At 44.6% G+C, this 26,555-nt stretch overlaps 8 protein-coding genes across 8 annotated transcripts, besides 4 other annotated features; 3 read left to right on the forward strand and 5 right to left on the reverse strand.

Annotated features, from left to right (window-relative positions):
* Positions 1-1,786: 1,786 nt before the first annotated feature.
* Positions 1,787-2,924, forward strand: TSTA_060450 (uncharacterized protein; the record flags this gene model as incomplete). Its single annotated transcript, XM_002339898.1, has 2 exons — positions 1,787-1,952; positions 2,024-2,924. Exons 1-2 carry the CDS (start codon positions 1,885-1,887, stop codon positions 2,922-2,924), a joined length of 969 nt encoding a protein of 322 aa, XP_002339939.1. The 5' UTR covers positions 1,787-1,884.
* A 40-nt stretch (positions 2,925-2,964) lies between these two features.
* On the reverse strand, positions 2,965-5,314 carry TSTA_060460 (uncharacterized protein; the record flags this gene model as incomplete). The annotated part of the gene is made up of 2 exons (XM_002339899.1): positions 2,965-4,902; positions 4,957-5,314. 2 exons carry the CDS (start codon positions 5,312-5,314, stop codon positions 3,383-3,385), a joined length of 1,878 nt encoding a protein of 625 aa, XP_002339940.1. The 3' UTR covers positions 2,965-3,382.
* Positions 5,315-10,528: 5,214 nt separating this feature from the next.
* On the reverse strand, positions 10,529-12,043 carry TSTA_060470 (uncharacterized protein; the record flags this gene model as incomplete). Its single annotated transcript, XM_002339900.1, has 2 exons — positions 10,529-11,583; positions 11,839-12,043. 2 exons carry the CDS (start codon positions 12,041-12,043, stop codon positions 10,718-10,720), a joined length of 1,071 nt encoding a protein of 356 aa, XP_002339941.1. The 3' UTR covers positions 10,529-10,717.
* Positions 10,862-14,263: a mobile genetic element.
* Positions 12,182-13,693, reverse strand: TSTA_060480 (transposon I factor, putative; the record flags this gene model as incomplete). The annotated part of the gene is made up of 3 exons (XM_002339901.1): positions 12,182-12,508; positions 12,596-13,627; positions 13,673-13,693. The coding sequence occupies 3 exons, from the start codon at positions 13,691-13,693 to the stop codon at positions 12,182-12,184; spliced, it is 1,380 nt and encodes a 459-aa protein (XP_002339942.1).
* An 821-nt stretch (positions 14,264-15,084) lies between the features above and the next one.
* TSTA_060490 (uncharacterized protein) lies at positions 15,085-15,581 on the reverse strand (the record flags this gene model as incomplete). Its single annotated transcript, XM_002339902.1, has 2 exons — positions 15,085-15,398; positions 15,482-15,581. 2 exons carry the CDS (start codon positions 15,579-15,581, stop codon positions 15,085-15,087), a joined length of 414 nt encoding a protein of 137 aa, XP_002339943.1.
* Positions 15,582-17,213: 1,632 nt separating this feature from the next.
* Positions 17,214-17,617, reverse strand: TSTA_060500 (uncharacterized protein; the record flags this gene model as incomplete). Its single annotated transcript, XM_002339903.1, has 2 exons — positions 17,214-17,388; positions 17,442-17,617. 2 exons carry the CDS (start codon positions 17,615-17,617, stop codon positions 17,214-17,216), a joined length of 351 nt encoding a protein of 116 aa, XP_002339944.1.
* A 1,020-nt stretch (positions 17,618-18,637) lies between these two features.
* TSTA_060510 (uncharacterized protein) lies at positions 18,638-20,490 on the forward strand (the record flags this gene model as incomplete). The annotated part of the gene is made up of 3 exons (XM_002339904.1): positions 18,638-19,384; positions 19,430-19,980; positions 20,046-20,490. The coding sequence occupies 3 exons, from the start codon at positions 18,638-18,640 to the stop codon at positions 20,488-20,490; spliced, it is 1,743 nt and encodes a 580-aa protein (XP_002339945.1).
* Positions 20,083-20,430: a mobile genetic element.
* Positions 20,491-20,745: 255 nt separating the features above from the next.
* Positions 20,746-24,491, forward strand: TSTA_060520 (gag/polymerase/env polyprotein, putative; the record flags this gene model as incomplete). The annotated part of the gene is made up of 10 exons (XM_002339905.1): positions 20,746-20,780; positions 20,811-22,077; positions 22,216-22,338; positions 22,408-22,624; positions 22,679-23,049; positions 23,074-23,392; positions 23,432-23,717; positions 23,807-24,026; positions 24,271-24,397; positions 24,454-24,491. The coding sequence occupies 10 exons, from the start codon at positions 20,746-20,748 to the stop codon at positions 24,489-24,491; spliced, it is 3,003 nt and encodes a 1,000-aa protein (XP_002339946.1).
* Positions 20,851-23,484: a mobile genetic element.
* Positions 20,860-21,693: a mobile genetic element.
* Positions 24,492-26,555: the final 2,064 nt, after the last annotated feature.

A 26,555-nucleotide genomic window follows, 5' to 3' on the forward strand; every position in this document is an offset into this window, starting at 1 on the left:
AACTCGAACCGACACCAACTCGAACTGACGCCAAGTAGTACTGACACCAACTCAGTTTTTGGCACCAATTCGTACTGACACCAATTCGAACTGACGCCAAGTAGTACTGACACCAACTCAGTTTTTGGCACCAATTCGTACTGACACCAATTCGTACTGACACCAACTCGAACTGACACCAACTCAGTTTTTGGCACCAATTCGTACTGACACCAACTCGAACTGACACCAACTCAGTTTTTGGCACCAATTCGTACTGACACCAACTCGAACTGACACCAACTCGAACTGACACCAACTCGTTCTGGTACTAACTCTACTGACACCAACTCGTACGTACTGGCATTAAATCGTACCGACAATATCTCGTGCTGGTACTAGCTCATACCGGCACCAAATCGTTCCGGCACCGATTCGTTCTGACACCGACTCGTTCTAACACCAACTCGTTCTAACACCAACTCGTTCTGACCCTCTGGTGGTCAAGGGAGACATCCGCTGCTTGTGCTATTTCAAATGCTCCGGGAGCTCACCAACATGCAAGTAAAGCAAGAAATGGAGACTGTAGAGAGCCTACCGAAGGTATGGTCCTTACCATCGCCGCGTGAGAAGCGAGTTAAACAGATTAGTCTTTGACCTGATCCTAGTTGCTCGCCGTCAAGCTGACTCAAAACGCTTCGGCCATGGGCTGAGTTGGTGAAAATTTCACGAGCTTGATAGCTAATGTGGTTCCTCTTTGGTTTTGAGAGGGCGAAGAGAAAGACGAAGTACGGATATGTGGTCAAATGCATTCTCTGCCAATGTCAGACGACGGAAGCAACACGGGGATGTGAGAAATTTTTAGCGTGGCAGCGCCGGAACGGCGCTGCTTAGGTAACCAACTGGAACACGCTATCCTGAAGCAGTTAGCGCAGGAGGAATACTTATGGCGTCACCCCTCGGGAAATGCATATCAGAAGAGCCGGTTAATGATTGGCCAGAATGGAACTTATATATGTACGTGATGTAGCATCTTGAATAAACGTACTTAGATACTCCGAAATATCCTTTCTCACTTGACCAATGACTACCAGCAGTAGATTCCTCTGTTCTAGTCTATTGGTTAGTCACGAAGCAAGGCATTGTTGCTTTGAGTGACACGGACAAATTAGACGACCTCATTTAGCGCTCATCCTTCTAGAATGCGAAGATGCGGGAACACATCTTATCATTGGCTGCTGCCGCTGCCTTAGCGCCGTTCTCAGTTCTCCTTTGTCCACGTGTATTCTGTGGCACGGGAATCATTCCTTCTCTTGATAAGTTGATATAGCTTCGCAAGCTTGAGATGGGAGTTTGGAGTTCCTCCCTTGGCTCTCGCCACAGCATAGATTTGCATCGCTCCTCTTTTTAACTCCTTTATACCAGAATGGCGGATCCATTAAGCGTCACTGCTTCAGTGCTTGCGGTTGTAACAGCCGCTGCACAGTCAACCAGGTCTCTTTATGACACCATTAGACGGTTTCAAGATCGTAGCAAGCTGATAGGTCACATAGTTATAAAAGAAATCTCTGGCATAGGCTGCCATACATAATATAGTGCAAGGCTGTGCGCGCTAATTTAGTAAGGGGACTCCCTTGGCAAATCCTTATATCGAGGAGAGGTTGATATCCAATAAGAGCCTTGGAAAGGATTTATGTGCTGCCATCACCATATCCGGGATAGCCAATAAACCAACGAAACGCCGATATTTCCCACAGCCTATTATTTTCACTTGGTTACATGCAAGGCACAGGTAGCTCGCATTCAGTTATGCACCAGTATAATAAATCAGCTTTCTCATTGGTCTTATTTCGGACGAATAATCCTAGACGATCTTGAACATCACTTTTCCTCTCCTCGTTGCGCATGAATTTCTCCACTGGAAGCTCGTCTGTAATGGAGGATAAAATATTGAGTCACTCTTGCAACTATGTGTACATAACCCCACTATCAAAATTGTTATTTAGAGTTTTTGCCGATTGCTAACAGCATGACCTGAGAAAAGTCTTCCTGAACGACACCCACCGCATGCAGAGAATGGACGAACATACCACGGATATCGCAGAGGAATCTATATGTGGCCGTGTGACGAGCAAGAACAGGATCGCCTTGATTTGCTACACAAAGTCATCACTGAAGCCAGGATAGGCGATGGGTTGCTATATGCTCCTCATCCCTCTAATGCACGAGTGCTCGATCTTGGCTGCGGCACTGGAATATGGGCTATCGATGTCGCTAACAAATATCCAGAGGCTTTTGTGATCGGAGTGGATCTTGCAAAGATTCAACCACTTAACCGTCCCCCAAATTGTGACTTCTATGCGCCCCGTGACTTTGAGGATCAATGGGCCCTAGGTGAAGATCATTGGGATGTGATCCACATGCAAATGGGTTGTGGCAGTGTAAGCAGTTGGTCTTCGTTATATCGCAGAATATTCATGCATCTACGACCGGGTGGCTGGTTTGAACAAGTCGAGATTGACTTCGCACCCCGATGTGAGGATGGCTCTTTGGAGCATACATCCATGCATAAGTGGTACCGGTGGCTTCAAAAGGCCATGGAGATGTCGTGGCGACCTATTGGCCATAGCGTTAAAGAAACAGTATCTGTCTTGGAAAACCAGGGGTTTATCAACATCGATCATCAAGTAGTCGGGTTACCTATGAATCCTTGGCATACAGATGAGCATGAAAAAGAGGTGGGCAGATGGTATAACCTCGCGATTTTAGAGAGTGTAGAAACACTCAGCTTAGCTCCCTTCTGTCGAGTATTAGGTTTCTCGCCGGAAGACGTTCGGTGTCTGGCTACCGATGTCAAGAAGGAAGTCAACAATAAGAAGCTGCATACTTATAATATTCTTCACATTTATCAAGCGCAGAAACCATGTGAAGGATATCGGATATGAGGGAATGTCATGTAGACTGGCTGCAGTTCCGGTCTATGCATCCAGAGTTTTAAAAACAGAAGATGGCCCATCATGGAAATTATATGGAGCATATGTCTACTAGATTTGGGACATACTTGTCGCGACTCCGATGCTCTAATACTGTTTATCGGTGAAAGTGTTGAATCTATTGAAAAGCCAGACCCCAATAGCAAGATTGAGATGTGTCAAACTAGCCTCTGATAATGCAATTCGCAGCGATAATACTAGGTAGTTAAGTCGAAGAAGTAATGAATTTGCTAGCATAGCTCGGTAGTTGACATGATTGCTATATAGCTCTCTAAACTCACAGCATTGACATGCGAACCGTCTCCACTATATGAAAAGGATATTACACTCCATCGCCAAGACTATACTAGGGTCGCCCTACGAATTGGATGAACATGATATGCATTCACACAGGCTCATATCCTGGAACTCTATACCGGAACATAACGATCTGGAAATTGTCGTGACTGCCGTAGGCTATATTGGCGACTGGGAGTTGAATTCTCGATATCTTGTAGAGATTTTTCTGCAGCAACCCTTGGTTGGCTAGTTCTCGGTTTCCTGCGACCTTTTGTCTGACTCTTATGCCGCTTATCCTTTAAAGCCGTACAATATCGTACTTGAAGAGCGCTTTTCGTTCTTCCACGAAAATGTGCCGCTATACGTGACCATGGAAGCTTTTCGACCTCTTTGAGTTGTATTATCAGTTTGTCTTCTTCGGGAGTGTACTCGTTGCCTTTCGACGATACGGGTGTTTCCACAAGCTGGGACAGTTCGTTGTCTTCCATAAAGCCGTCTTCACCTGGGGTTAAGTGTTCTTCGTGAGATGATTTGTCATTCTGTGGTGGTGTATATCTCTCTTTAAATGAACAGCTCCATGTATACCCACAAGGCTTGAGTTCCCGAGTAAATAAGCCTTCAATGTTAATAACTTGAAGGTCAGACATGCTGGTCCACTGATCCTGCTCGTTAGCCTGCTTCTGAAATGAGGCCAAACAATCAGATAAGGCAGGGCTAAGGGCGGTCGAGCCTTGATCCTCTGTGAACCAGCAGCAATACTCAGCTCGGCCCAAGGACACTTTACGGAGAAGACGACCATCAATATGGATTGTCTCTGGACCGGTCGAATTCTGTACCATGGACTCTGGACTTGGCTGACTCTGTAACGATGCTGTTGAATGATCTTGTTCCCGCAGTCTTCCTCGATGCTGGCGATAAGGATGTGTGCCAGCGTCAGCCCGCTTCTGTCTTTTTGCCGGACGAGGTTCTGACTCGAGGTTTGTTATCTGGTCTTCTGCATGACTGTGCTCACGGTAGTCACTATCCTCTGAATCATCGCTTTCTGTGCTCTGGGCTGAGGTTGAACGACGCGAGTGCCGAAGGGCACGGGGTGTGTTGCTGGATTGGAGATTTCGAGCAGGGTCTGTAACTGATAGACGTTCAGATGTTGCTCTTGCTGAAGTGGACTGCTTCGGTCGTGACTTGTTTAAATGACGCTTTCTTACTAATCCCGACGTTCGGCTATCAATCTGCTGGGATTGGATCGGTGCAAAATCGATCGCTATAATTCCATCGGTTGGAGGGATTTGGTGTACAATTGGCTGACTATCGTTGTCCTCCAGGATAGTGATAGTTGGATTGCGAAGGCATATTGGGTCAATGATTGGAATAGTGTCAATAGGACTGATTGATACTTGATCAACGGAGTTCCCACTAGGCCATTTAGTCGGGACGGTGGATTTATTTGCAACATCAGGCGGCATCTCCCATATTGGACTCTCTGGGATGGTGCTACCGTGTTGCTCGCAGTCAGAATAATGGGATGGGGCATCCAATTCTGGAGACCATACTGCCGCTAATTCTTCAGCTGTCGGCATTTCCGTGTCATTTGTAAGTCCGGCTATGTCCTTCTCTCCGTCGACATAGTAGTTGTTGCAAGATCCCTCATCTGCTGGAAAGACATTGTTAGGTTCAGTATACTAGCATTCAAGGAGGTCACCCTTACTATTCTGAGATTCATTCCGGGATTCATTCTGACAAATTGTGGTGTTACAGACGCCGTGTTCCTCGGAATCGATAGGTATGGCTGCTGCCGGCTGATGCAAACCATCGGATTGAGTTTGAGTATGCGCCGTCGTAAGGCGGATATGAGGAATAGAAGAAGGGTTCTCTTCAATAAGAAGGCTTGGAGATGCGGGCCGCACAGTCGATGTGTAGGGGCAGGTAGTGAGAGGGTGAGACATAGAAGAAATCATGTGCGATTGAAATGAAGACATCCCGTGAGGGATCGCTGGTAACTTAGACAGCTTTCTAGGCTCACGATACTGGTACATGACCATATTGTCAAGGGAGATGTCTGCCATAGCTGGAGTTGCATAAGAGAGCTGAATAACGGAAGAGGCCGGTTACTTATGATAATAAGATTTTGCTGTGTTCTCTGGTGGCCTCACTGGGATTTATATAGGAAACCTGGGAAAGGCTTGAATCAATATTGTAAACGTCAATTTTTACCGATTTCGGTAATCCCATAATAGGAAAGATAGGAAAGAAACAAACCCAACTTGTAAGACTAGCTTCCCTAGGGTCTGTCACCAAATCTGCACGGACAGGCTGGGTAATTCCTTGAATAGGAAGGAGACCGATCTAGATTATTCCAAATCAATATGTCGCGCGGTTCAGCCCAATCAGGATGTTCTGTTGACCACCCTATTGTACCCAGCAGCAGTGGAAGCTATTTCGGTCAGTAGTCACCGGCAATGTAGTTCTGATTGCGGGATTTTTCTTATTGGTAGAGAGATCCAACTGGGATTGCGCAAAGATCGAGAATTAGGTTCCATAGTCCTAGTATAGCCTCAAACACTGGACCTTCACATTGTAGCTGAAGGGTATGGTGATGGATCCTGAATCAGTGGATCTATGAGCATACTGAATGCAACCGTGGCGCAGTGTAGAAGGCCCTTGATTCAACAAGCTCGTCTTTCGCTTCGTAATTTTCCACCAAGAAGACGAGGCAGAGCTCCAGCAAGGTGACGGGCGAGTTCCTCCACCCTTGTAAAGCGCAGTCTCATAGACAGAATTGCCCCGTTGATAGATAACAACATAGAGATAGAAATGTCCTAGATGCAACACTGGCGGAATGCCACAGGCTCTTTCTTCAAAGCTAGCTTTTCAGCTCAGTGGATATAGGGAGCCACCCTCCTGCATGGTTTCATAGTTGCATTCGGACATCACCGTCAGAAATCAATTCATGCGCTCTACCCGCCTGAATATTGATCAATGGAATGCCTAATATTAGTTAGTCGTGGAATACTAATTTGGGTGGAACTTCAAATCAACCTTCCTTCAAGTATGATTGGTAATAAGACGATCTGAGACCCTCAGAATGACTTTGGATGGACAGAAAGAGGCAATACTCGATCTAACTCATATGATCCTTGCACCGCTAAAATCTTCATGCAACCAGTTCAATCCTCATTGAGCCACGTATGACGAAGCCTGGTGTATTCATTGGCATAGGAGGACGCTTCCATCCAATCAGCTAGAAACTCGCACTCCTAAGAAAGTGGAATGCACTCGACAGAGTTCCGAATTCCATCCGCCACGGTGGCCAGGTGGATGTTGTGATTCATCGTATCCTATATTATGCCCGATGAGGAGAAGATACGCGAGCTCCGGCTGTCTTTCCCCACTGCAATACGCGCAAGTCCATAGGGACTACCCAAGACGCAATGTTTAGTTGAAAGGTAGACACTCAGAATGTGGTGAGATGGATGTGAGGTTCAACGCAAGAAAGACCTCCCCCAACTACCAGTATAAGCAGAAAATTGTACCGTATGATAAGCTTCCTCAAATCTTGAGAGTATGTCTTATAGGTGTACTCTCTGAAGCGTTAATCACGAGGGAACGGAGAGAATAGAAACATCCAATGTAACAATGGCACGGTCCACCAGCCCAGTCAAGGACGAATTTTTCAGCTGTGAGACGGCTCATGGGCCGCTAGTGAGGGCCGTGGATGCGCAAAATTATCGAGGGAGAGAAAATTAAGGATGCACACGACCGGCGGTCGTTGAGCGACGCACTCGAGGTTTATATAGTCGTCGAGATGAGTGTCACACGCACTATCCTCCATCGGGACAGGCACCACAAGTCTAAACCCAAACGGGACCCGCTAAACCTCAAATGAAAGACACTAGGCCGAAGATGGCGATCCCGAAGAGCCAGCCGAATCCGGCCGCGCCGGTACAAATCGACAATCTACTTTACTGATTTGCCACTGCTTATGAAATGATAGCATAAGTAAATGGTTACTATATGGACATCATTAAATAATCTAATGTATACTAGGGAGAGCGATCCTAATTTCGTGAGAAAATTTGGCACACAATTTCATTGTTAGTCAGCTGGGTATGCTCAGCCATATCTTAAACAGCCACATTCTGAGGAGCTTGAAAACCTATCCGCACGATCTCGCTAGTCTAAGGATATGCTAAGAAAACATGCAGAATGCTCCAAGGAACAAGAAATACTAGAAACAGAATCTTCAGAAGACATATCTAATAATTCCTCTAAGGAATCCTTAGATAAGTCTTCTAATGGTTCCTCACAGTCACCTGGGATGAGGGCGACTAAGAGGCCTATTCAGGCACAGCCTGTTGAGGAGGCATCTAAAGAATCATCTCAGAAACCCTCATCTAAGAGCTTGGAAAAGCCCTTAGACAAGCCCTTAGGAAAAGCCTCGGAGACTATCAGGCAGAAGCCTTCTCAAGAGCTTGGAGACTCCACCGACAATTGGACCACAGAATCAGGGGATATTTCTGACAAGGACTTAGAAACATGTACGGTGCAGGGGAATGAAGAGTTGATATCCACTAAACAGGATGTAGCGGGTGTTGGGTTTCAGAAAGAAAGGCTGGTGCAGGAGGGGAGGGTCAAACAACAGCAGCATCAAGAGGACATCACAGAAAACCCTTAGGTTGAGATAGATCTTACAGTAAGTTAAGCACAGAAACCAGTCAAGGCTTATGTAAATCATATGATATACATATGTTGTCTATATCAATGCCTTATGGAATTGACATGGGTATCCGAGAGGAACGTTAGGGTTGTATGTAAGAACCCTATAGTATCTGATGATATAATATGGAACTTATATGAAATTAATATGAATTCTCCTGGATTAGCATAGGGATTTGACTTAGGCTACATCTTGATCACTTTAATCTACCACGGGGATTCAGTGTATGTACTTCTTGCTGACCTTAGTTCTTTAGGTTATTGATCCAGCGCTCTTGCTGAATGTATTAATACGCAATTCATTAGCACCCTTGGAGCTTGTGCAAAGGGCGCGTTCAGTCTTGGCTCTAGTGGACTCGCTGAATTCAGAGCCTGATTTACCACTATCCCAGGCCATTTCTTGCAGGCGACCTGTGAGGATGGTTCGGTCAAAAGACATTTATTCTATGGGTAGGTTCCTATCTTTACATGAATTCGTACGTAGTTGCAGCTGATTCTCATTGTGTAGCCAGACAATCTAAGCGACTAAAGCTTAGAGTTGCTCGAGCAGATACATGATCAAATCGCTTCGCTTTCATTCTGTTTCAAATTCTTGTACTATGATTGTATTTTATTTTTTCTGCAAACTCTTCGTTCTTCCGCACCAGTATCTTCACTTTCACTCAACCTCCTAATCTAATGGCTTACAACCATCCTTTCCGACCTCTAGATCGATGTTGAAGTCCAGATATCGAGCATCCATGTCATGCAGGACACGCTATCACACAAAAAAATTAGTCAAAATATATCACTACTATATAGAATCTAAACTTACATGACGCTGAGAGAGGCTGGGAGTTATGTGTGAACGATGAAAACTTGTTCTCCATTTCTTAGCGAAGTTCCTATCGTTTAATCTAATAGTAATTAGCATTTATCAAAAGTTGTATATGGATTCTATATACTTACGCGATCCGCTCAAGGGAATCACAGTAATAGTCGATTATACTGGACTTAGGAAGGTCAGGTTCCTTAATAAAACGAGCATTGCGCTAGCCACCAGTCAACACATAGTGCTTAAGCGCACTACCATCACAGTCAGCGATTAATTAAATGTGGTGGACATATAGAAACTAGGTGGAAATACTCACTTTTCTCCCGCAATACACTTAGCATTGGATAGGGCAGTCTTATCGGCCATTTGAATAACGCTAGGGTATTCCTCACGTAGATGATGCTAGAACTATCAATGATTAGCATGGGTTCTATATGGAATTGAAAGACTACTAACATCAGGATTACTAGCAAAGCTAGCTGAGTCTTGCTTTTAGGAAGGTTCGCAAATAAAGCTATATTGTTGGGTACCATTCATAGCGACTGGGCACCTAATAACATTGTTAGCGATATCCGATATGGAACCCATCAGGAAACTTACACTCGACCATGAGCCTTTAAGAGGACAACCTTGTGAGGACTTTCCTCATTATTATGGGTAGTCAGACAAGGTTCTGTGACAATTATTAAACCCATCGCGATAATTTTATATGATTTTAATACGTACTGCGTGGTTGGGGACCGGGCTTGCCCTTCTACTTCCAGACTGCGAGCTCCTTTTTATACGCGATAAGCTTCTGTGGTTTCCATTCCTTATCAAGGATGGGAACTGGTCCTGCATTTTGTATTAGTACAAGAGTTCCATATGGATTCAATATATTATAAACTGTAGAAGTACCCAAATTCCTTGCTCTTTTGCTCAGCTTCAATGACCTCTCTGTTGTCGAAGTCAGCAGCGCGCAAGGGTGCATTCAGAACCTTGACTGGTCCTCAGGGTATGATCGCCTGATGAATGGGATATGATTTGCAGATGGAATCAATATAAAAAAGGAAAAATCTCTTGATAGCAAGTGTGTAAAAATGTAGTGTTAAGAATGAAAGCAGAAGGAAAAGGGAGAAGAGATAAGCAAGACATGAGTAGAACATAAGTTGCAGCAAGGAAAAGTGCTCTATACTATCAAAATACAAACAAAATATATTCCATGTGACCTGTTGCTCAACATAACACAACTAATAGAGAGAATATACTTATAAATATCGTCAAATCTATATAATAATTGGAAAGTATCGCTACAGAAATCTTGCTGAATCCATATGTCGAAAGATATCGATACAATGTATCTATCTAAGTTTCGTGATGTTGACTAAATATTGTGGTTGAGATTCCATATGGAGTCCATATGAATTGTATATGTCTTGTTTATGTGTAAATCCGGGTAATCCTTGTATTTTATTGTATTTTTTCTCGTTGGTCCAAGCGTCGTGATATCTACTTGTCTGAAAAGGGTAACTAGAGGAAATTTTTTATTACACTAGCGCCAACAGGATATCATCCACCCCCCAAAAAGATATCATGCTCAGCTATAACCCGGGCCGGCGGCGCCTTCTAATTGGGCAGCGGGCGTACTACCGTATAAAAGCATAAATCAACGTCAACGTGCCAAGACGCTTCCGGCTTGGCGCTGACTTAGTCAACTCCACGCGAAAGTCTCGACACGTATCCGTATCCAGATCCGAAGACCACCAACAACAGATAACGAGCGAAGAGAACGCCGAACCAACAAAGGAGATATGTATATATACAAAAAGAGTGAAGGATCTCGGTGCAGGGTGACGTGATATTTATGTTTTGGTGCCCGGTTCTATTTCCAAACGTGTCAAGTGGCTGATCCGTCCGAGCCGAATCAACGTGGTTACTCTTCATCAGGGTAGTGTCGCACTCACTGTGAGCGCGTGGTTATTAAGGGGGTTACGTGATGGAACTGCGTCAATAGACCAGTCCGCATCATAAATTTATTACTCTGCCAAACCCACTGAGGTTCGCTAAGGAGCTTCCGATAATCTGTTTCGCGTGCTTCTTTCCAGAGAGTCTCCATACGCAGGTTTATATGGGTAGGACACCGTATGAGGACGTGGGCCGTATCCTGATCCCCAAGGCCACATTCGCATTGAGGTGAGTCTTCAATCCGTACACTCGCTAAGAAGCTGCGTAGCGCTGATTTACCTATTTGTAGTTGGATTAACACTGAACTCCAAGCCCGTTGTAATCCCTCGTGCAGCTGCAACACCATCTTCGTTGGTGCTTTGATTATCCAATAGAGATGCCATCCATGGTTGGTATGCTCCCACTGTTCCTTCCACCTCTTTGCAAAGCCTGCATGTAGCCTCTGGCGACACACTGCCGTAAGAATAGTTGACTGATTTGGAATATACGACATTCGTGCGGCGTATGGTGTAGTCTGATTGGGTGCGCTGATCCTGGCTATGCGGGCGTTCTCCTGTGTACACCGTGTCGCCTCGACTGCAGCCAACTTTGCCAGCTGGTCTGCTTTCTCGTTGCCTGGGACCCCTTCGTGGCCTGGCACCCACTGTAGTCGTACACGCCATCGAGATCGGTTGTCGCGTAGGAGGCCCAGGTGTCGTACGATCCGTCGAAGGATATACTGCCCAGAGGACCGCCCTGGCTGGCACATGGCGCGTATTGCGGCTTGATTATCTGTGTAGATTGTGGCTTCGTGTGGGTTGTCATCGCATGGCTGGCTTCGGAGTAGGATTTCCAATGCCGCATCGATTCCCTCCAGTTCCCCTGTATAAACAGTATATGTGTCAGATAAGCCTACTAGCTTATAAGCCTATCCTATTGATGAGTAGACCGCTGCTCCAATCCCATTGTCAAAGCCGCTCCCATCGGTAAAGAACTGTATTGTTATATCTGTTCCTGAGATTGCTTCAATAGCCTTAATAGCCTCCTCACGGGTATCGTTAATCCTTGCTTCTGGTAGCTCCTACCACGGTGGCACTACAAAGAGGTAGATTGTCTTGATGCGTTGGCTAGTATTACATCCCAGTTTGCGGTTAATGGCTGTTTCCAATCGATGAAGTGGCAACGTGTATGGGTCGTTACAGTAGGCTTGGCCATGTATTTGGTAAAGCGTAGATCGAAGTGGTGAGGTCATGATCCGCAGGCAGGCCTCCTCAGCCAGCTTTGCGAGCGTGAGCTCTGCAGGTGGTACATGGAGACAGACCTCTAGGGCCTGTCGTGACATACGTTTGAACGCGCCAGATATCTGGTGAAGAGCCTGATCCTAGATCGATCGGATGGCTTGCTCTGCAGCTCGCTGCGCACCGGTGAACCCTCTTCCACCTCGTATATACCACGTGGAGCACGCGTACATGATCTATGGTTAGAGGACAGCTATGTATATCTTCCTTAGATGAACCAGGGGCGTTCTCCATGTCGATCCTGCAATTGAGCTTAATCCCGCCACCAGTTTTGCAGCCTTCTTTCTCATCTCCTGTACGTGCACTTCCCCAGTGAGGTGGGTATCCAGATAAACTCCTAGATATTTGATTGAGTCTGTAGGCTTAATTTCTACTCCCTTGATTGTGAGAGGTACATCCAGCCTACCACTCGGCTTAGGCACTATTTGGTGCTTCCGCCAAAAGTGGGTAAGTTGATATTTGGCAGGCGCAAATTTAGAGGCATGTGACCTCTCCCAGCGCTCTGCAACCTAGTATACTTTAGTGAGTATGCAGCAGTTAGCTGCGGCGGAGGTCCCATATGTCATGATAAAGATATTGTCAATATATCTAAGTACAATCACGTCCGGGTACTCAGTGAGTATCTGCTCAATAAGATCTGCATTAAAGAATAGGAATAGGATTGGTGACAATGGGGAGCCCTGCGGAATACCTGTATTAACTAGAAATTCCCCCATATTGCCCTCTAGGAGTGTGATTGATGTGCGGCGATTGCTTAGAAAGCTCTTAATCCAGCCAATCAGGTCATCTAGTACCCGGCGCTTTCGTAGGTTGTGTATCAGCCTTATATAATTAACGTTATCAAAAGCCCCTGCCGCGTCAAGTGCAAGCTCTAAGGCTACTCGTGAGCCCTCTCTCCACACACTATGGGTCTCTTCTAGTAAGAGATGGATTGCTAGTTCGCATGAGCAGCCGCGACGTCCTCCAATATGTTGCTTTAGTAAAAGATTATATTGCTCCACTAGATAGCTGAGACGTCTGGCTAACACTGATTCTAGTGCTTTGCCAATCGTGCTCAGTAACGCTATTGGGCAGTACGCCTTTAGATTAGAGTAATCAGGCTTTCCAGGCTTGCAAAGGATGACTGTTGTCGACTTTCGGAAATAGTCAGGGCAGTATTGTTGACGTAGACATGCATTAAAGAGATTAACGAGATAGGCCTCGATAGTAGGGAGCAGCCTTTGTAGGACTAGATTGAGGATCCCATCTAGCCCTGGTGCTTTGTTGGGCTTCACATTGGTTACTGCTGTTCGGACTTTGTCTAATGTGATTGGTGGCATCGTATACGGTTTGGGATATCTATATTGTGGTCCAATATCTGACAGATCTGCCTCCAGGGGCTCTGGGTGGAGGACCTCTCGGAATAGAGCTGCTTTCTCCTTTAGGGCTGTGTAACTCGTGTTATTGTAGTGTAATGTTGGGGTAAACATGGCACGTGGTTTGCCCCTATTGTAGACCCAACGGGCAATTCTCCAGAATCCATCTATTGACTCTGTTGCCTGCTCAATTCGTTGGCGATGTAGATCTCGTGCGAGCTCATTGGTGCGCCATTTCATCTCTTTCCTAGCCTCTGCGTAGTCCTCCCATGCCTAATCTATATTTATACAATGTGCGTGTCGTCTACACCTAGATACATGGTGTTTAAGCTTCGCCATCTCTGAGGTGTAGCCCGCTCGTGAGTAGATGCTGATCTATTTTGTAGGTGTCGCTTACTCAGCTGCCTGATTAATTACCTCAACTAGATAGTAGATCGCCTCATTGATCGCCTCATTGTTATTGAGCTCCCTTGGGTGCCAATTATATATGTCCATCAGTTTAAGGAAGAGGTCCCAATCTATTGCATTCCACTACTTGTAAACCATTGGAGGAACACGTACAGCTATAAGGTTGAACTAAGTGGAGATTGGGATATGATCTGCTCCATACCACCACTCTGGCTTGGTGTTGCAGCTTACTACCCAGTTGGCTAGATTGTGCAATGCCCACATCAGATCAATTGTAGATTTGGCGTTAACCCTCTCGTACGTGATCGTGCCTGGTGGCAGGAGCTGCTCAAGCCCATGCTCATCTATAAGATTAATCAATTCGGTGGCCTCCTCGTCAACGTGTCAGTACCGCGGGCCCGCCCACAGCAGGTGATGTCAGTTGAAGTCCCCCAATACAATATACTGCGCCCTAGGTGCCATGGCGGTTTGCAGGGCGCTAATTATAGATTCCTCGTTGCTATTGACTCCTAGATTGTATATATTATGAATATGGATGGTTCCATGGGCGGCTGTATGAAGTGTTAATGTCGGAACGTGAATATCAAACCTAGCGCGTTTCGGCACTGGATATCAGTTAGTCTAACGCGGCACGTGCGTGCCGCGTATATATGTAGTTAGCCACTCCCCGTCCCCCTTACTCTTGGGGGGCAGTCATCAATATCAGGAATTCTATACCATGTTGATCAGGCTCGTCAGCTCGTCGGAATAGCTGTTCTACGTGACTAGTGCTAGCGACCTAGACGTAGATAAACCGACAGTTAATGTGCTCAGATCTCTATTATGGTATTGGACCTCCCATGTGGCTGGATCTAGCCCTCTACAGGATTTGTAGTCGATTGGTGTTACAATATATTACTGATTGTTAGCCCAGGTGCTGTCTTTAAGGTTCGTGGTTATTAGCGTATTAGCCTCCTGAGCTGGCTCGATTGGCTCCTGAGGGGCTTCGTGGATTGATAGCTGGGTAAGTTCATCCTCAGATGAGTCATCGTCTGGGATTGTACGCACACTCTTACTTTAGCGGACAGTCCTAACAGCTTGCACATGTGAAATTTCCAGTGGAGCAATATCTGATTGCAGAACTGGGGTTCCTGGTGGAGGCTTCATATTCTGACGTGCACGTGTGTTATATATATATTTGATCTGGGTCTCAGATCCTGTCTTAGGTTCAGGATTAGGATCTGCATCTATAACTAGATCTTTATCCCACTGCGCTCTCATAGGCTTTTTCGAGGATCTATTGGTAGGATCACCTGATGTAGGGCTTATTGGCTCAGCTTAGATCATTCTGCCACTCGTTTTTGGGCGGCTGCTGCGCTCTTACTACTTGAGTTGGCAGATTGACGTGTGGTGGCTATACGAGCCGGTGCGCGAGGACTTCGCTCTGTATTAGCTGCTTCAGCTGGTGTAGGGTCATTTGGTGAGATGGCTCCAGGCTGAATATTGCCAGGTCGTATCACAGGAGTGTGATATTGTGGGCTGTATGTACGTCGTTGATGTGCCTCTGCGAGGCATGTAGCTTGTATTGGGCACTCCCTCGCGTACGCAAAGTGTTTCGTATTGAGTCTCTTAGCAGGATCTTTGATATGGACATTTTCTGCGGTGCAATTAGCACATTTAGCATATTCTTTCTCTTTCGGTGTAGGGTAATCCCCTATATCATGAGATCCAGCGTAGTACGCGCAGCAGATCTGGCACTGACAGTGCCTGGCGATATGTTTATACATCTGACATTTAAAGCACTGCTGGAGATTGGCTGCTTTGTTGTATATTGAGACATTGTGCTGTCTTCCTTTAATAATAAGACTGTGTTGGATTGCAAAATTAGCAATCCTTTTATCATCGAATATGACTACAAGGTGGGCATTTGTGAGCTTCTGTTCCTTGATCTTATACTTGCTTAGGAGCTAGCCCGTGTGTGTGACATTTATAGAGGCTGGAAGCTGCGCAAATACTGGGGCGTTGTCTAAGGTAAGCGTGGTTATGAATTGAGGCTGTTTGGGGTTAATATTTGTGTTGACGCTGTATACAACGACGCCCTATGTATGTTTTTGTATACATGCTTCGTTTCCGAATGCTCTAATCCAGTCCTTCTTGCGGGTAAGCTGGTCGACGTCGTCCACTGTGCCTAGTAAGAGTATAATATCGCCACTAGGTAGTATACGGGCTGCCGCAATTCGTCAATGTGCGATGGTGGTGCCTTGAGTGCTGCGTATTGCGAGATTTGCCTTCTCCACCACCTTATCCGGGAATCGATGTATCGGGTTGAGGATATTTGGATTGGTATGTTCCAGATAGACCTCTAGGTCCTCCTGGCTTGGATATGGGGTTGATGGCAAGCTTCCTCCACTACTCAATCCCACGCTAGGGACCGTGGGAGGGTTCGAGGGCACCTTACGTCCCCAGGCCTGTACGTACGACTCTGAGCTATTGGAATCTTTTGGTACTAGTCCGAACGGGGTTAGGCTCTGATAGGAGTTGTACAATTTGGGTGAGGAATAATTGACTCTGATTTGCACATCTTCTAAAACATAGCTAACTACACATCTTGATCCTCTTTATATACACATCATAGTGGCAAAGTATCACGGATTTACGGGATAAATGACAATCCTGACTCCAAAATGTAGGCTTGAGTTTGGCTCTCATGTTCTCACGGATATGTCGTTATTCCGAGGAATTGTTGGATTATTACTAATCCGTGGGGGCAGATTCGGCAATGATTCCTAGCTTTGCTACGTGGAAAGTGTTCGTATTGGAAGTAGAATTAACAAGCAAAATTGTATGTATTCCCCCCTTCTCCCCTTCTAAGAATTGAGGGTGATTCTATGTCTTTATATATTCCAATGCGGCCTCAGAGAAGTAAGGGAAATAACAACAGGAATTTTAGCTAAGGCAAAGCGAAGAATCCGAGTCACAAACATGAAACTATACAGGTTTGACCACTGTAGTTGATTGGTATCAAGGGGCATTTTGGCGATGTGCACTTTCTTAATTAGGGTCAGAGGTATCGTCCTGTCGACACCTAGTTATCTAACAGGAATCATGATTAGTAATGACATCCTGATTGGGATTAGCGTATCAAATATCCAACATGAGCTAGTTGTCACGTGACTAAAGCTTGGTATCGGAACTTGCAGTGCACTAGCACAAACTCAGTTAAGCTTAATACTCAAAGATATCTTTATAGTGGAAATATTGATATTGACCTTATTCTGCGCACTCTTCTATCTACATCTTGAGGGGATTGTTGGACACTATTTATGCTTGAGAATCCCATCCACGCAATCTCAAATAGAAGATTCTCGACACAGAGCTGTAAAGTTGATTCGTAGATTCAATCTTGTGACTTCAATTCTCGAATTTTCCTTGTATCAATGTTGTAGGCTTTCCTTGATTAGGTTTAGCTTACCTAATCCTCGACACTTGGAGAATTTTTCGCGTACGTGTCTCTGGGGATGTTGGGTGGCATATTGCCTCCACCAGGCGGTTCGTGTTGCTTTTGGTCGTAGTAATCTCTCGAGAGGCCTGAGATACCTCTTTCTGCGTCTTTTCCACGTGTAATTCGACCTTCGCGAGCCGCTGCGCTAGTTGCTCATTCGTAGGCGTATTCTTCACCCTTCGAGCCAGGTATAAGAACGCGTCAACCACGGAAGTCGAGAGCTCACGGGGCATGCCAATCTCCAGTGCTTCTTGGTGCTTCTTCAGTGCCTCGAGATCTTTGATGGCTGCAGCTACGTATGCGCGTATATCAGGGTCATCTGCAAACCGTGGTTCTGGCCACGGAGTGCCCTTTTTACCTCTTTTCGGACCCATGCTTCAACCACGTCGATTGAGCAGGCGAAAGTTGGTAAATAGACTGTCAAGGAGGTCTATTTTCACTGAGATTCTTTCCAGCAGTACTTTTTACCTGCGTGGGTGCGTTTTCATAGGTGCGCGAGGTGCTACACCAGGAGAAGATTTATATGTTTGAGGATGGTTTCAGCTCCACCTCGACTGTTGGAGCTATTCGGAGAAGGGAGATCTAGTATAAGTTATATGTCTATAAAGATAGCAGATGCTCCAGGATAACGGAAAATAGGTTTCAGTACATTGACTTTCCATACCCTACCTTGTGTGCTTTATCTTCAGTGATCCCTCGCGAATGTAATTATACATATCCCTCGTAACGTTGTTACAGGAGCCTCCAGACAGATCCATACCCCCCCTGAGGGTCACTAAAGTATTAAAGACGCAAGGCATTGTACCTCTATTAGCCGCTGCAATCTCTATGATTATTAGAATTAATACATACACAGAAGTAGACCTTATTGATATTAAATTGGTTAAAGAACTACGCCTCAAACCCTACAGGAATTAAAATCTCCCAATCCTCTAAGCAATTGATAGACAGACTTTCCCAACCTATAGCGCTTACAACGTCTGCCTCAAGCTTACAGATAAAAATGGCGTCCAAAGAGAAACCCGACATCTGTGACGGTCAGTAATGAGGTTATTCGCAGAGTTCGGTTTACGTAGTCACATGCTAGGGTTACGTAGGGGGGTTCGTGATTCTGTCACGTGATCACGACAATACATCTTGTTTGCAGATAGCCTCACATTCCTAGCTTTTTCTTTCTTTCTCCATGTTTGGTATTCTTGTACTTAGCTTCCAATATGACTATTGAATGAGCCCTTACATTATACTAAACATCCTCTTTATTTATTAATACCTTGACAGCTGTACAGCAACGTTGTTATCATTAACAACACCGCCTCAAGCAACAAGGTCCCTTTATCCCAATTCTTAAGATTTCGAAAACCGAACAGAACCGAACCGATAGAATAGAACTCGCGATGCCTTGTGTCAGCCAGCTGCCTGAAGAGGTACTCGCCAACTTACGAGAGGACCGTCTCCTTTCGTACATGGAAGAATTCGACAAGGCAGATCCAGAAGCCATTTTCGAGAAAACTTACACAGAAGAAGAATTCGTCAAAGAGGCAGAGGAGAATCCTTACTATCTCTTTGCCAAGGTCCTCCGTCGACAACAGCACTTGCTCCAACTGTATGAGGAAGCTGCTGCCGCTCACAATGAGATGGTTGAGAATCTTGATGCTCCAGGTGGAGTGGATACCAATCAGAATCAGAATCAGAAAGAAGAACTTACCCGACTTAAGAAAGAACTGAAAGAGGCTCGTCGCGAGGCCAAGCAAAATACCGACGATATTGTTAAACTGCAAGAAGAACGTGACCAGTACATACAAGCTTTTGCCAAGTTACACCTCCAAACTAGTGGTTGGGGTGATAGTGAGGGAGGTATACCAAGATCAACCTTCACGCCAAAATCCATCAAGTTGCCCAAGGGAGCGAAGCTCTCAGACAGTGTCGATCCAACCTTTGAATCTTGGTTGATTGACGTGGAAGGGACCCTAGAGAGCAACGCGGATCACTACCCAAATGTGAAGGATCGAATTCTTTTTGTGAAGAAAATGTGTGAGGGTCAGGCAGCTAAGCATTTAATGCCCCGTCTTCGCAAGAACTCTTCTCATCCCTTCATGGATGCTGACGACATGTTTGACCACTTGAAGACCATTTTTGAAGATGTTAATTAAGTCACCAATGCAAAAGCTAGATACCGTGCTCTCTAGATGACGAGCAAGATGAAATTCCAGGATTTCCTAACAGAATTCACTCACGAAGCTCAAGAATCCGAGACCGACATTCGATCTTGGAAGGAAGACCTTTACAGCAAGCTGAGCTTTGAGCTGCAGTGTAAGTTGACTGATAAAGTAGATGACCCGGACCTTGACTGGACTGGTTTTGTGAGAAAAGTTATAAAGACAGCAAATCATCTTGAAGCAATTTCTACTGTTGAGAGCAAAGTACGTCGTCGCGGTATGAATACGAATTCGAGTGCTAGTTCCAACGCTAGTAAATCTATTCGCTTAACCCCTGCTCCCTCTGCTGCCAGTAGCAGTTCGTCGAACAAGGATAATAAGAAAGGTGAATGGGTGGATGATGCAGCTCATGCTCTGCTTATGAAAGAGGGCAAATGCTTCAAATGTCGCCAAACTGGTCACATTGGTCGAGATTATCCTAATAATGATAAGCCAGCTGCAAAGAAGAGTTCGGACCTCAAGAAGCTAGAAAAGGTAGATGAAGCGAGCTCAGCTAACTCTAATTCGGAATCGGAAAACGAGTAAGCCCAGGGAAAGTCTCCTTCTTAGGCTCAATAGAAGTCAGCATGTGTGATATAGATCTCAGTCAATTGATTGGACGTGAAAAGGATAGTTTCACAATACCAATTCAAATAGCGAAGAATACACATTTAATTACTACACAGGCACTTGCTGATACTGGAGCGAATAGACTAGCATTTATAGATACCAATTTCGCCATATTATTAAGCAGATTCCTCAAGGTGAGGACTCATCGGTTAGAAAACAAATGTGCTGTAAGAGAATACAATAGTAAGACTGCGACCCCGATTACTCATGCCATCATATTCATGCTTATTGTGGATGGACGTCGCCAGCTAGACGTGCCATTCCTTATCGTTAATTTAGGCAAGCATGATGTGATCCTAGGGAGGATGTGGTTTGCAAAGCACAACATTCTTGTAGACTGTGCAAAGAAGCGACTGTTATGGCCAGAGGAAGTCTCTTTAAAGGATGAGATTGTTACCAAGGGATATATGCGATTGCCTTAGCAGATTCTGAAGCGACAGAATAAAATCAATCCTGATTATTAAAAAGATGCTGACCGACAAGACCAGGCTTTCGAGAAGCAACAGCTAAGACCTGTTCCCGTGGAATATAGCCAATCATACAAGAAGAGCTATGAGGCTACACTCCTAAGGATGAACTAATTTATTAAGAAATCAATGAAGGATCAGGAGAATCTGCCTCTATTTCCAATTCAAAGAAATCCTGAAGCTTGTAAGTTAGTGGAACTTGACATCGCCATGATTAGGGGAAACGGTTTCCATCGCTTAGTACAGTAGAAGAAGAGTCAAATCTTCTTTACCAGCTTGTATGAGATCGATAAGATCGTTGAGGATAAAAAGACCCTAGAGGAAAAACTAGAAGAAGAGGAAATCAGGAAAAAGCTACTAGCTTACCTGAAAGACTTTGTGGATGTCTTCTCCAAGCATGAATCGGACAAGTTGCCTCCGCACCAGCCTTATAATCATAAAATTGAGTTGGAAAAGCCGAACGAGTTGAGTTACAACCCTCTCTATAAGATGTCGAGAGATGAACTGGAAGCAGCGCAAGAGTATATTATCGACAACCTGAATAAAGGATTCCTTGAGCCTAGTAGCTCACCATTTGCAGCACCAATTATCATGGCATCGAAGCCGGGAGGAGGATTGCGTTTCTGTGTTGACTACCGCAAGCTCAACCAATTGACTAAGAAGGACCAGTATCCTTTACCACTGATCGATGAGGTTTTTGAGCGTCTGAGTCGAGCACGCATCTTCACGAAGCTTGACATTAGACAAGGTTTCCATAGGATTCGTATGGATCCAGACTCTGAGGAATACACTACTTTTTGGTGTCGATATGATACCTACAAGTATAAGGTCATGCCCTTCGGATTGACCAATAGTCCTGCGACTTTCCAGCGATTCGTGAATAACATCTTTATGGATTACCTTGATAGATTTCTGATTGCTTTTGTGGACGATCTGCTCATCTATAGTGAGAACATGGTAGAGCATCAGATTCACGTAAAAATGGTGTTGGAACGACTCCGAGCCACTAGATTACAAGCAGCAATTCACAAGTGCAAATTCAGTGTGGAACGAACAAAGTTCCTAGGTTTCATTGTGACTAAGGATGGCATTGAGGTTAATCAGGAAAAGATCAAGGCTATCACTGAGTGGAAGGCTCCCACTACTATTTTTGGCATTTGGTCTTTCTTAGGATTCTATGGTTTTTATCAGAAGTTCATACGAGGGTATAGTCGAATAGCAAAGCTATTGAATTACCTAACACGGCAGGATGTGCCATTTAAATGGACAATTAAGTGTCAAGAAGCTTTTAATAAACTAAAAAGATGCCTTGCCAGTGCACCTGTGTTATGTCACTATCAGCCCGAGTTGCCTTCTCAATTGGAAACTAATGCTTCAGATGGAGTTGTCGCTGCAGTGTTCTCTCAATTACAAGAGGATGGTCACTGGCACTTAGTTGCATACTTCTCAAAGACAATGACCGACGCAGAATTCAATTACGACATTTATGATAAGGAGCTCCTAGCAATTGTGTCAGCCCTAAAAGAATGGAGGGCTGAGCTGGTGGGCTTGTAGAGAGGCGAACAATTCAAGATTCTTTCTAATTATATGGCTTTGCAGTACTTCATGACGACAAAGCGCCTTACTACTAGACAAGCTAGGTGATACAAATTGGTAAATCAATATCACTTTGTTATTAAGCACCGTCCAGGAAAGGAGAACACGCTGGCGGATGCATTAACTTGGAGGGAAAGCACTCCAGTTGACCGCAAGAAGGGGTGTATGCAGCTCATGTTGCCAAAGAAGTGCCTAGGGCCTTCGCCAGTAAAAGATTCGTTAAGTGTGGTTGAAGAGGAAGAAGGCGGGGAAGATAATAATGAGCCTCCTAATTAGGGGAGTGTCGAGCTATCACCAATGGACACTGCCATAGATGTTATTTCCAGAGTCATCACCGCGAACACAAGGAGCCCTGAATATAAGCAATTCCGAGAGCTTGCGAGAACGGGAGACGAGAACTGGACATTGCACGAAAACGTCTTGTTATTCAAAGATCAGGTATTTATTCCAGATGAGGGGGATCTTCGAGCTTGGTTACTAGATGAAATCCATTGTCAACTGTCAACAGCTCACCCAGGCAAGAACAAGATGAAGCAATTAGTTTGAGCACGTTACTATTGGATTACCTGGAACAAAGATGTGGAGCGATATGTCGACAACTATATAACATACAAGCACACAAACACAAGAAGAGACTTACCGCCAGGACTATTGAATCCATTGCCAATCCCTAGCAGACCGTGGCAGCATATCTCCATGGATTTTATGACCTATCCTCCTGACAAGATAGGCTGCGACACGGTGTTCGTGGTGGTTGATTGGTTTGGCAAGACTCCAATATCTATACCGTGCAGTAAGAACGTTGATGCAAGAGAGTTGGCTAGACTCTGGATAAAGTACGTGTACGCTCGTACAGGATTACTGGACTCTATTGTGTCGGATCGTGGTCCCCAGTTCATGTTGGAATTCTGGAACGAGGTATGCTGTATATTAGGAATCAAGATTTCATTATCTATAGCGGATCATGCCCAGACCGATGGGCAGACGGAGATCGCAAATCAGTATTTGTCCCAACGCCTGAGACCATATGTCAACCACTTTCAAGATGATTGGTCGGAGTGGTTACCAATTATTAATTTTGCGGCTGCTTCATTGCCTCAAGATTCCACAGGGTTGTCACCATTTATAATCGAAAAGGGGTTTCAACCAAGGATGTCGTTCGACTGGAGGAAACCAGATCCACCAAGGAAGTTCACTGCCAACGAGAAGAATGCGCGCGTGTGGGTGAAGCAATTTCAAGAGATTTGGGACTTTGCTCGTGGTAATCTAGAGATAGCGCAACAGCGTTAAAAGAAGCAAGCTGACAAGCACCGACAAGAGGTTGACTTTGACGTGGGAGATAAAGTTATAGTATCAACGAAAGGATGGAGAATAGATCGTCCAAGTCGGAAGCTCGCAGACCAAGCTGCAGGTCCCTACAAGATAATCGAAAAAGTCGGCCAGGCCTATCGATTGAAGCTAGACGAAGAAATGCAAATTCACGACGTCTTTGCATCAGAAAAATTATGGCGTGTGTCATCGACCGAGCCATTGAGGGGTCAGATTTTGGAAAGAGCGAAGCTGGTGGAGATTAATGATCAGCAGGAGTAGGAGGTGAAGAAAATCCTTGATTCAAAGATGAGATGGAATAAGCTTCATTATCAGTGAAGTAGCTAGGCTATAATCCCGATCCAAGGTGGTATTTAGCGGAGAATTTTAAGAACACACCGCGTCAATTGAAGTCATTCCACGATCGATATCCAGAGAAGCCGGGACCCCCGGTGAACTTGCAACGATGGATTAAGGCAGCAGAGAGGGACAAATTTGTTGACGATGACAGAAACGATAACACGATAGAGGAGTTGGAACCGAGCGCTTGGGGGCAAGCGTCTTACAGAGGGGGGAGTAATGTAACGGTTAGTAATGAGGTTATTCGCAGAGTTCAGTTTACGTAGTCACATGCTAGGGTTACGTAGGGGGGTTCGTGATTCTGTCACGTGATCACGACAATACATCTTGTTTGCAGATAGCCTCACATTCCTAGCTTTTTCTTTCTTTCTCCATGTTTGGTATTCTTGTACTTAGCTTCCAATATGACTATTGAATGAGCCCTTACAACATCCATATATCGCTATTGATCGAGATCTTAACGACTCCCAGATTCTTCTTGATATGCCGGCTCTCGAAGACATGAGAATCCTAGTTGATTACGAACACTATGAATGGCATTATAAACTTAGCAAGGAGAATATTCAAGTTGTTAGTACAAAGCGGTTCCTCAAACAATGTATAAAAGCTAACGTCTACGCCCTTATTGAAATTAATCACCTTATCAATCTAAAGTGGTGGGAAGCGTGCGAGCCACGAACCACGGCAGTTAAATTGAAACACACACACACCCCTTCGCTCTTTCACACACACGCCACGTTGTCAATATACGTAGTAATAGTAAATTAAAGATACAGCCACATCCCGACGGCTCCGTATAAGATTTCATGAATCTGGGGACCTCAAAGCCAGCCCACTTGGCCTTTTGTCCCTAGGCACACTGACTAGTCGAATTGAGCGCCACTGATAACTAAAAAATCCGATGTTTGCACCAGCATTCTGTCTATCCTCCTAGCAGAGAGAAACTGTCTCTCATCTCTGGTTATGTGATCTCGGAGATATTCAACAACGCCATACATTTGTGAGAGCTGTACATTCGTAAGGACTGTACATTTGTAGGGACTGTGCATTTGTAGGGACTGTACATTTGTAGGGGATGTTGCTTGCTCATCGTCACATGTAGAACTAACAATAGAGTCTACCTAGCTACCTACATAGTCGTAATCGTTGGAATGGAGAGAGTATCTCGCTGAAACTTAAATTTAATTCGACTGTATACTATAAATAAAGCCACAACATAAAGCCAGCATCTTTCAGTGCTGGTACTCTGCGCTACTATATGGTAGTCGATGTAGTTGTTAGACATGTACCAGCAACACACTTGTCTAGGCACTGTATCAGACCATCTGCTATTAGCGACGAGGAAAATACGGGAATAGGACGACAGCTATACGGGGAACTGCCGGAATGATACCAAGCCAGCTAAGGTTTGAACATACATATTGTCCACATCCACCGCAATTATATTTGTTTGTATTGATATCAACACATAGGTAGTTACAGCAAGTCAAGCGAGGCTCACACTAGTTGGATATTAGCTCAATAAAACACAAATAGAGGCAAGTACAACTCACACTCTTCAATGGTGCGAAACAGAGCAGGGATACTGTTCTGGTACTATCCATAGTTCTGGTTGCAATGCTGCTATCTATGGGATTGGCGTTCACTTGTCTCAAAATTCCTGTTTCATGTAAGAGAAATGGTTTGAAAGTGACCTTTTTCCAGACTCACCATAGATTAGAAGCGTGAGAAGCATGCTTTTAGCCATATCAAACAAAAAAGTTGGGGCAGCCGGGAGAAGAACAAGCCCTCTTGCAATCATGGAATAATACCTTTATATGATAGTTATACGATAGGCATAAGATACAGCCCTTTACAATAACTCCAGACAATAACCTATATGGCATGCTATTTTGATTATGCGGTAACCCAGGCCCTTGTGATATTGAGGATATGCGATGCAACAGTTTTATTGTACAACATTGCGTAAATGAAGCTGAATGTAACAGTTCTATTTTCAGGAAATATCTATAGTACTTACGTAGTTATAGTGTAACGTTTATACCTTCGATAGTGCCTACCCTGTGACCCTGTGAAGTGAGGAGGTACCTAGGTATCATATGATAGACATTTACTCTGCGGCATTGTACCACTCAGGCTAGATAGAAAACTCCCTTCATAAGCTTAGACTATCAAAAATGTAAAATACCTGTGGATATACAAGCACATAACTGTGATAGGTAAACTACCTATCGTACTTAGGTATCAAGCTGTCTAGAAAACAGTTACAGTTTACTATGTGACAATGTAACTAGGTATTACTAAGGCCAGAAGAAATCATGTCTCACAGACATGTGATATCAGGTTGGTGTGATGCCTATTCTGTCTAACCTAGGTACCTAGTTAATATAGTATTTAAACTGAAACTTGGAAGAGTTAACATCCCATAGACTTTTCCACTGTTGATGTCAAGTTAGTGGGCTACGAGACAAGATTAATGTCTGATAGCATGTCATTGGGGCTTTGGCATACCTACAATTATTTCCATTATAGTAGAATCTTGAATCGAATGTCTATATTACTATGACATGAAGTAAAAGCAGAGGAAATGCTCGTATAATCAATATCGACATTTTATAATGTGTGTGTGTCAAGTCATACTTGGTCATCTAGAGATCCATGTGTTCCTATACATACTGAGCCAAGCTTGTACTACTTCTATGTGATACAAAGTGCTCGGAGATTTCTCTAAGATATAATTGATGAATGAATGCGTA

The sequence above is a fragment of the Talaromyces stipitatus genome, genomic scaffold (genome assembly GCF_000003125.1).
Source record: "Talaromyces stipitatus ATCC 10500 scf_1105507295523 genomic scaffold, whole genome shotgun sequence".
Classification (NCBI taxonomy): domain Eukaryota; kingdom Fungi; phylum Ascomycota; class Eurotiomycetes; order Eurotiales; family Trichocomaceae; genus Talaromyces; species Talaromyces stipitatus.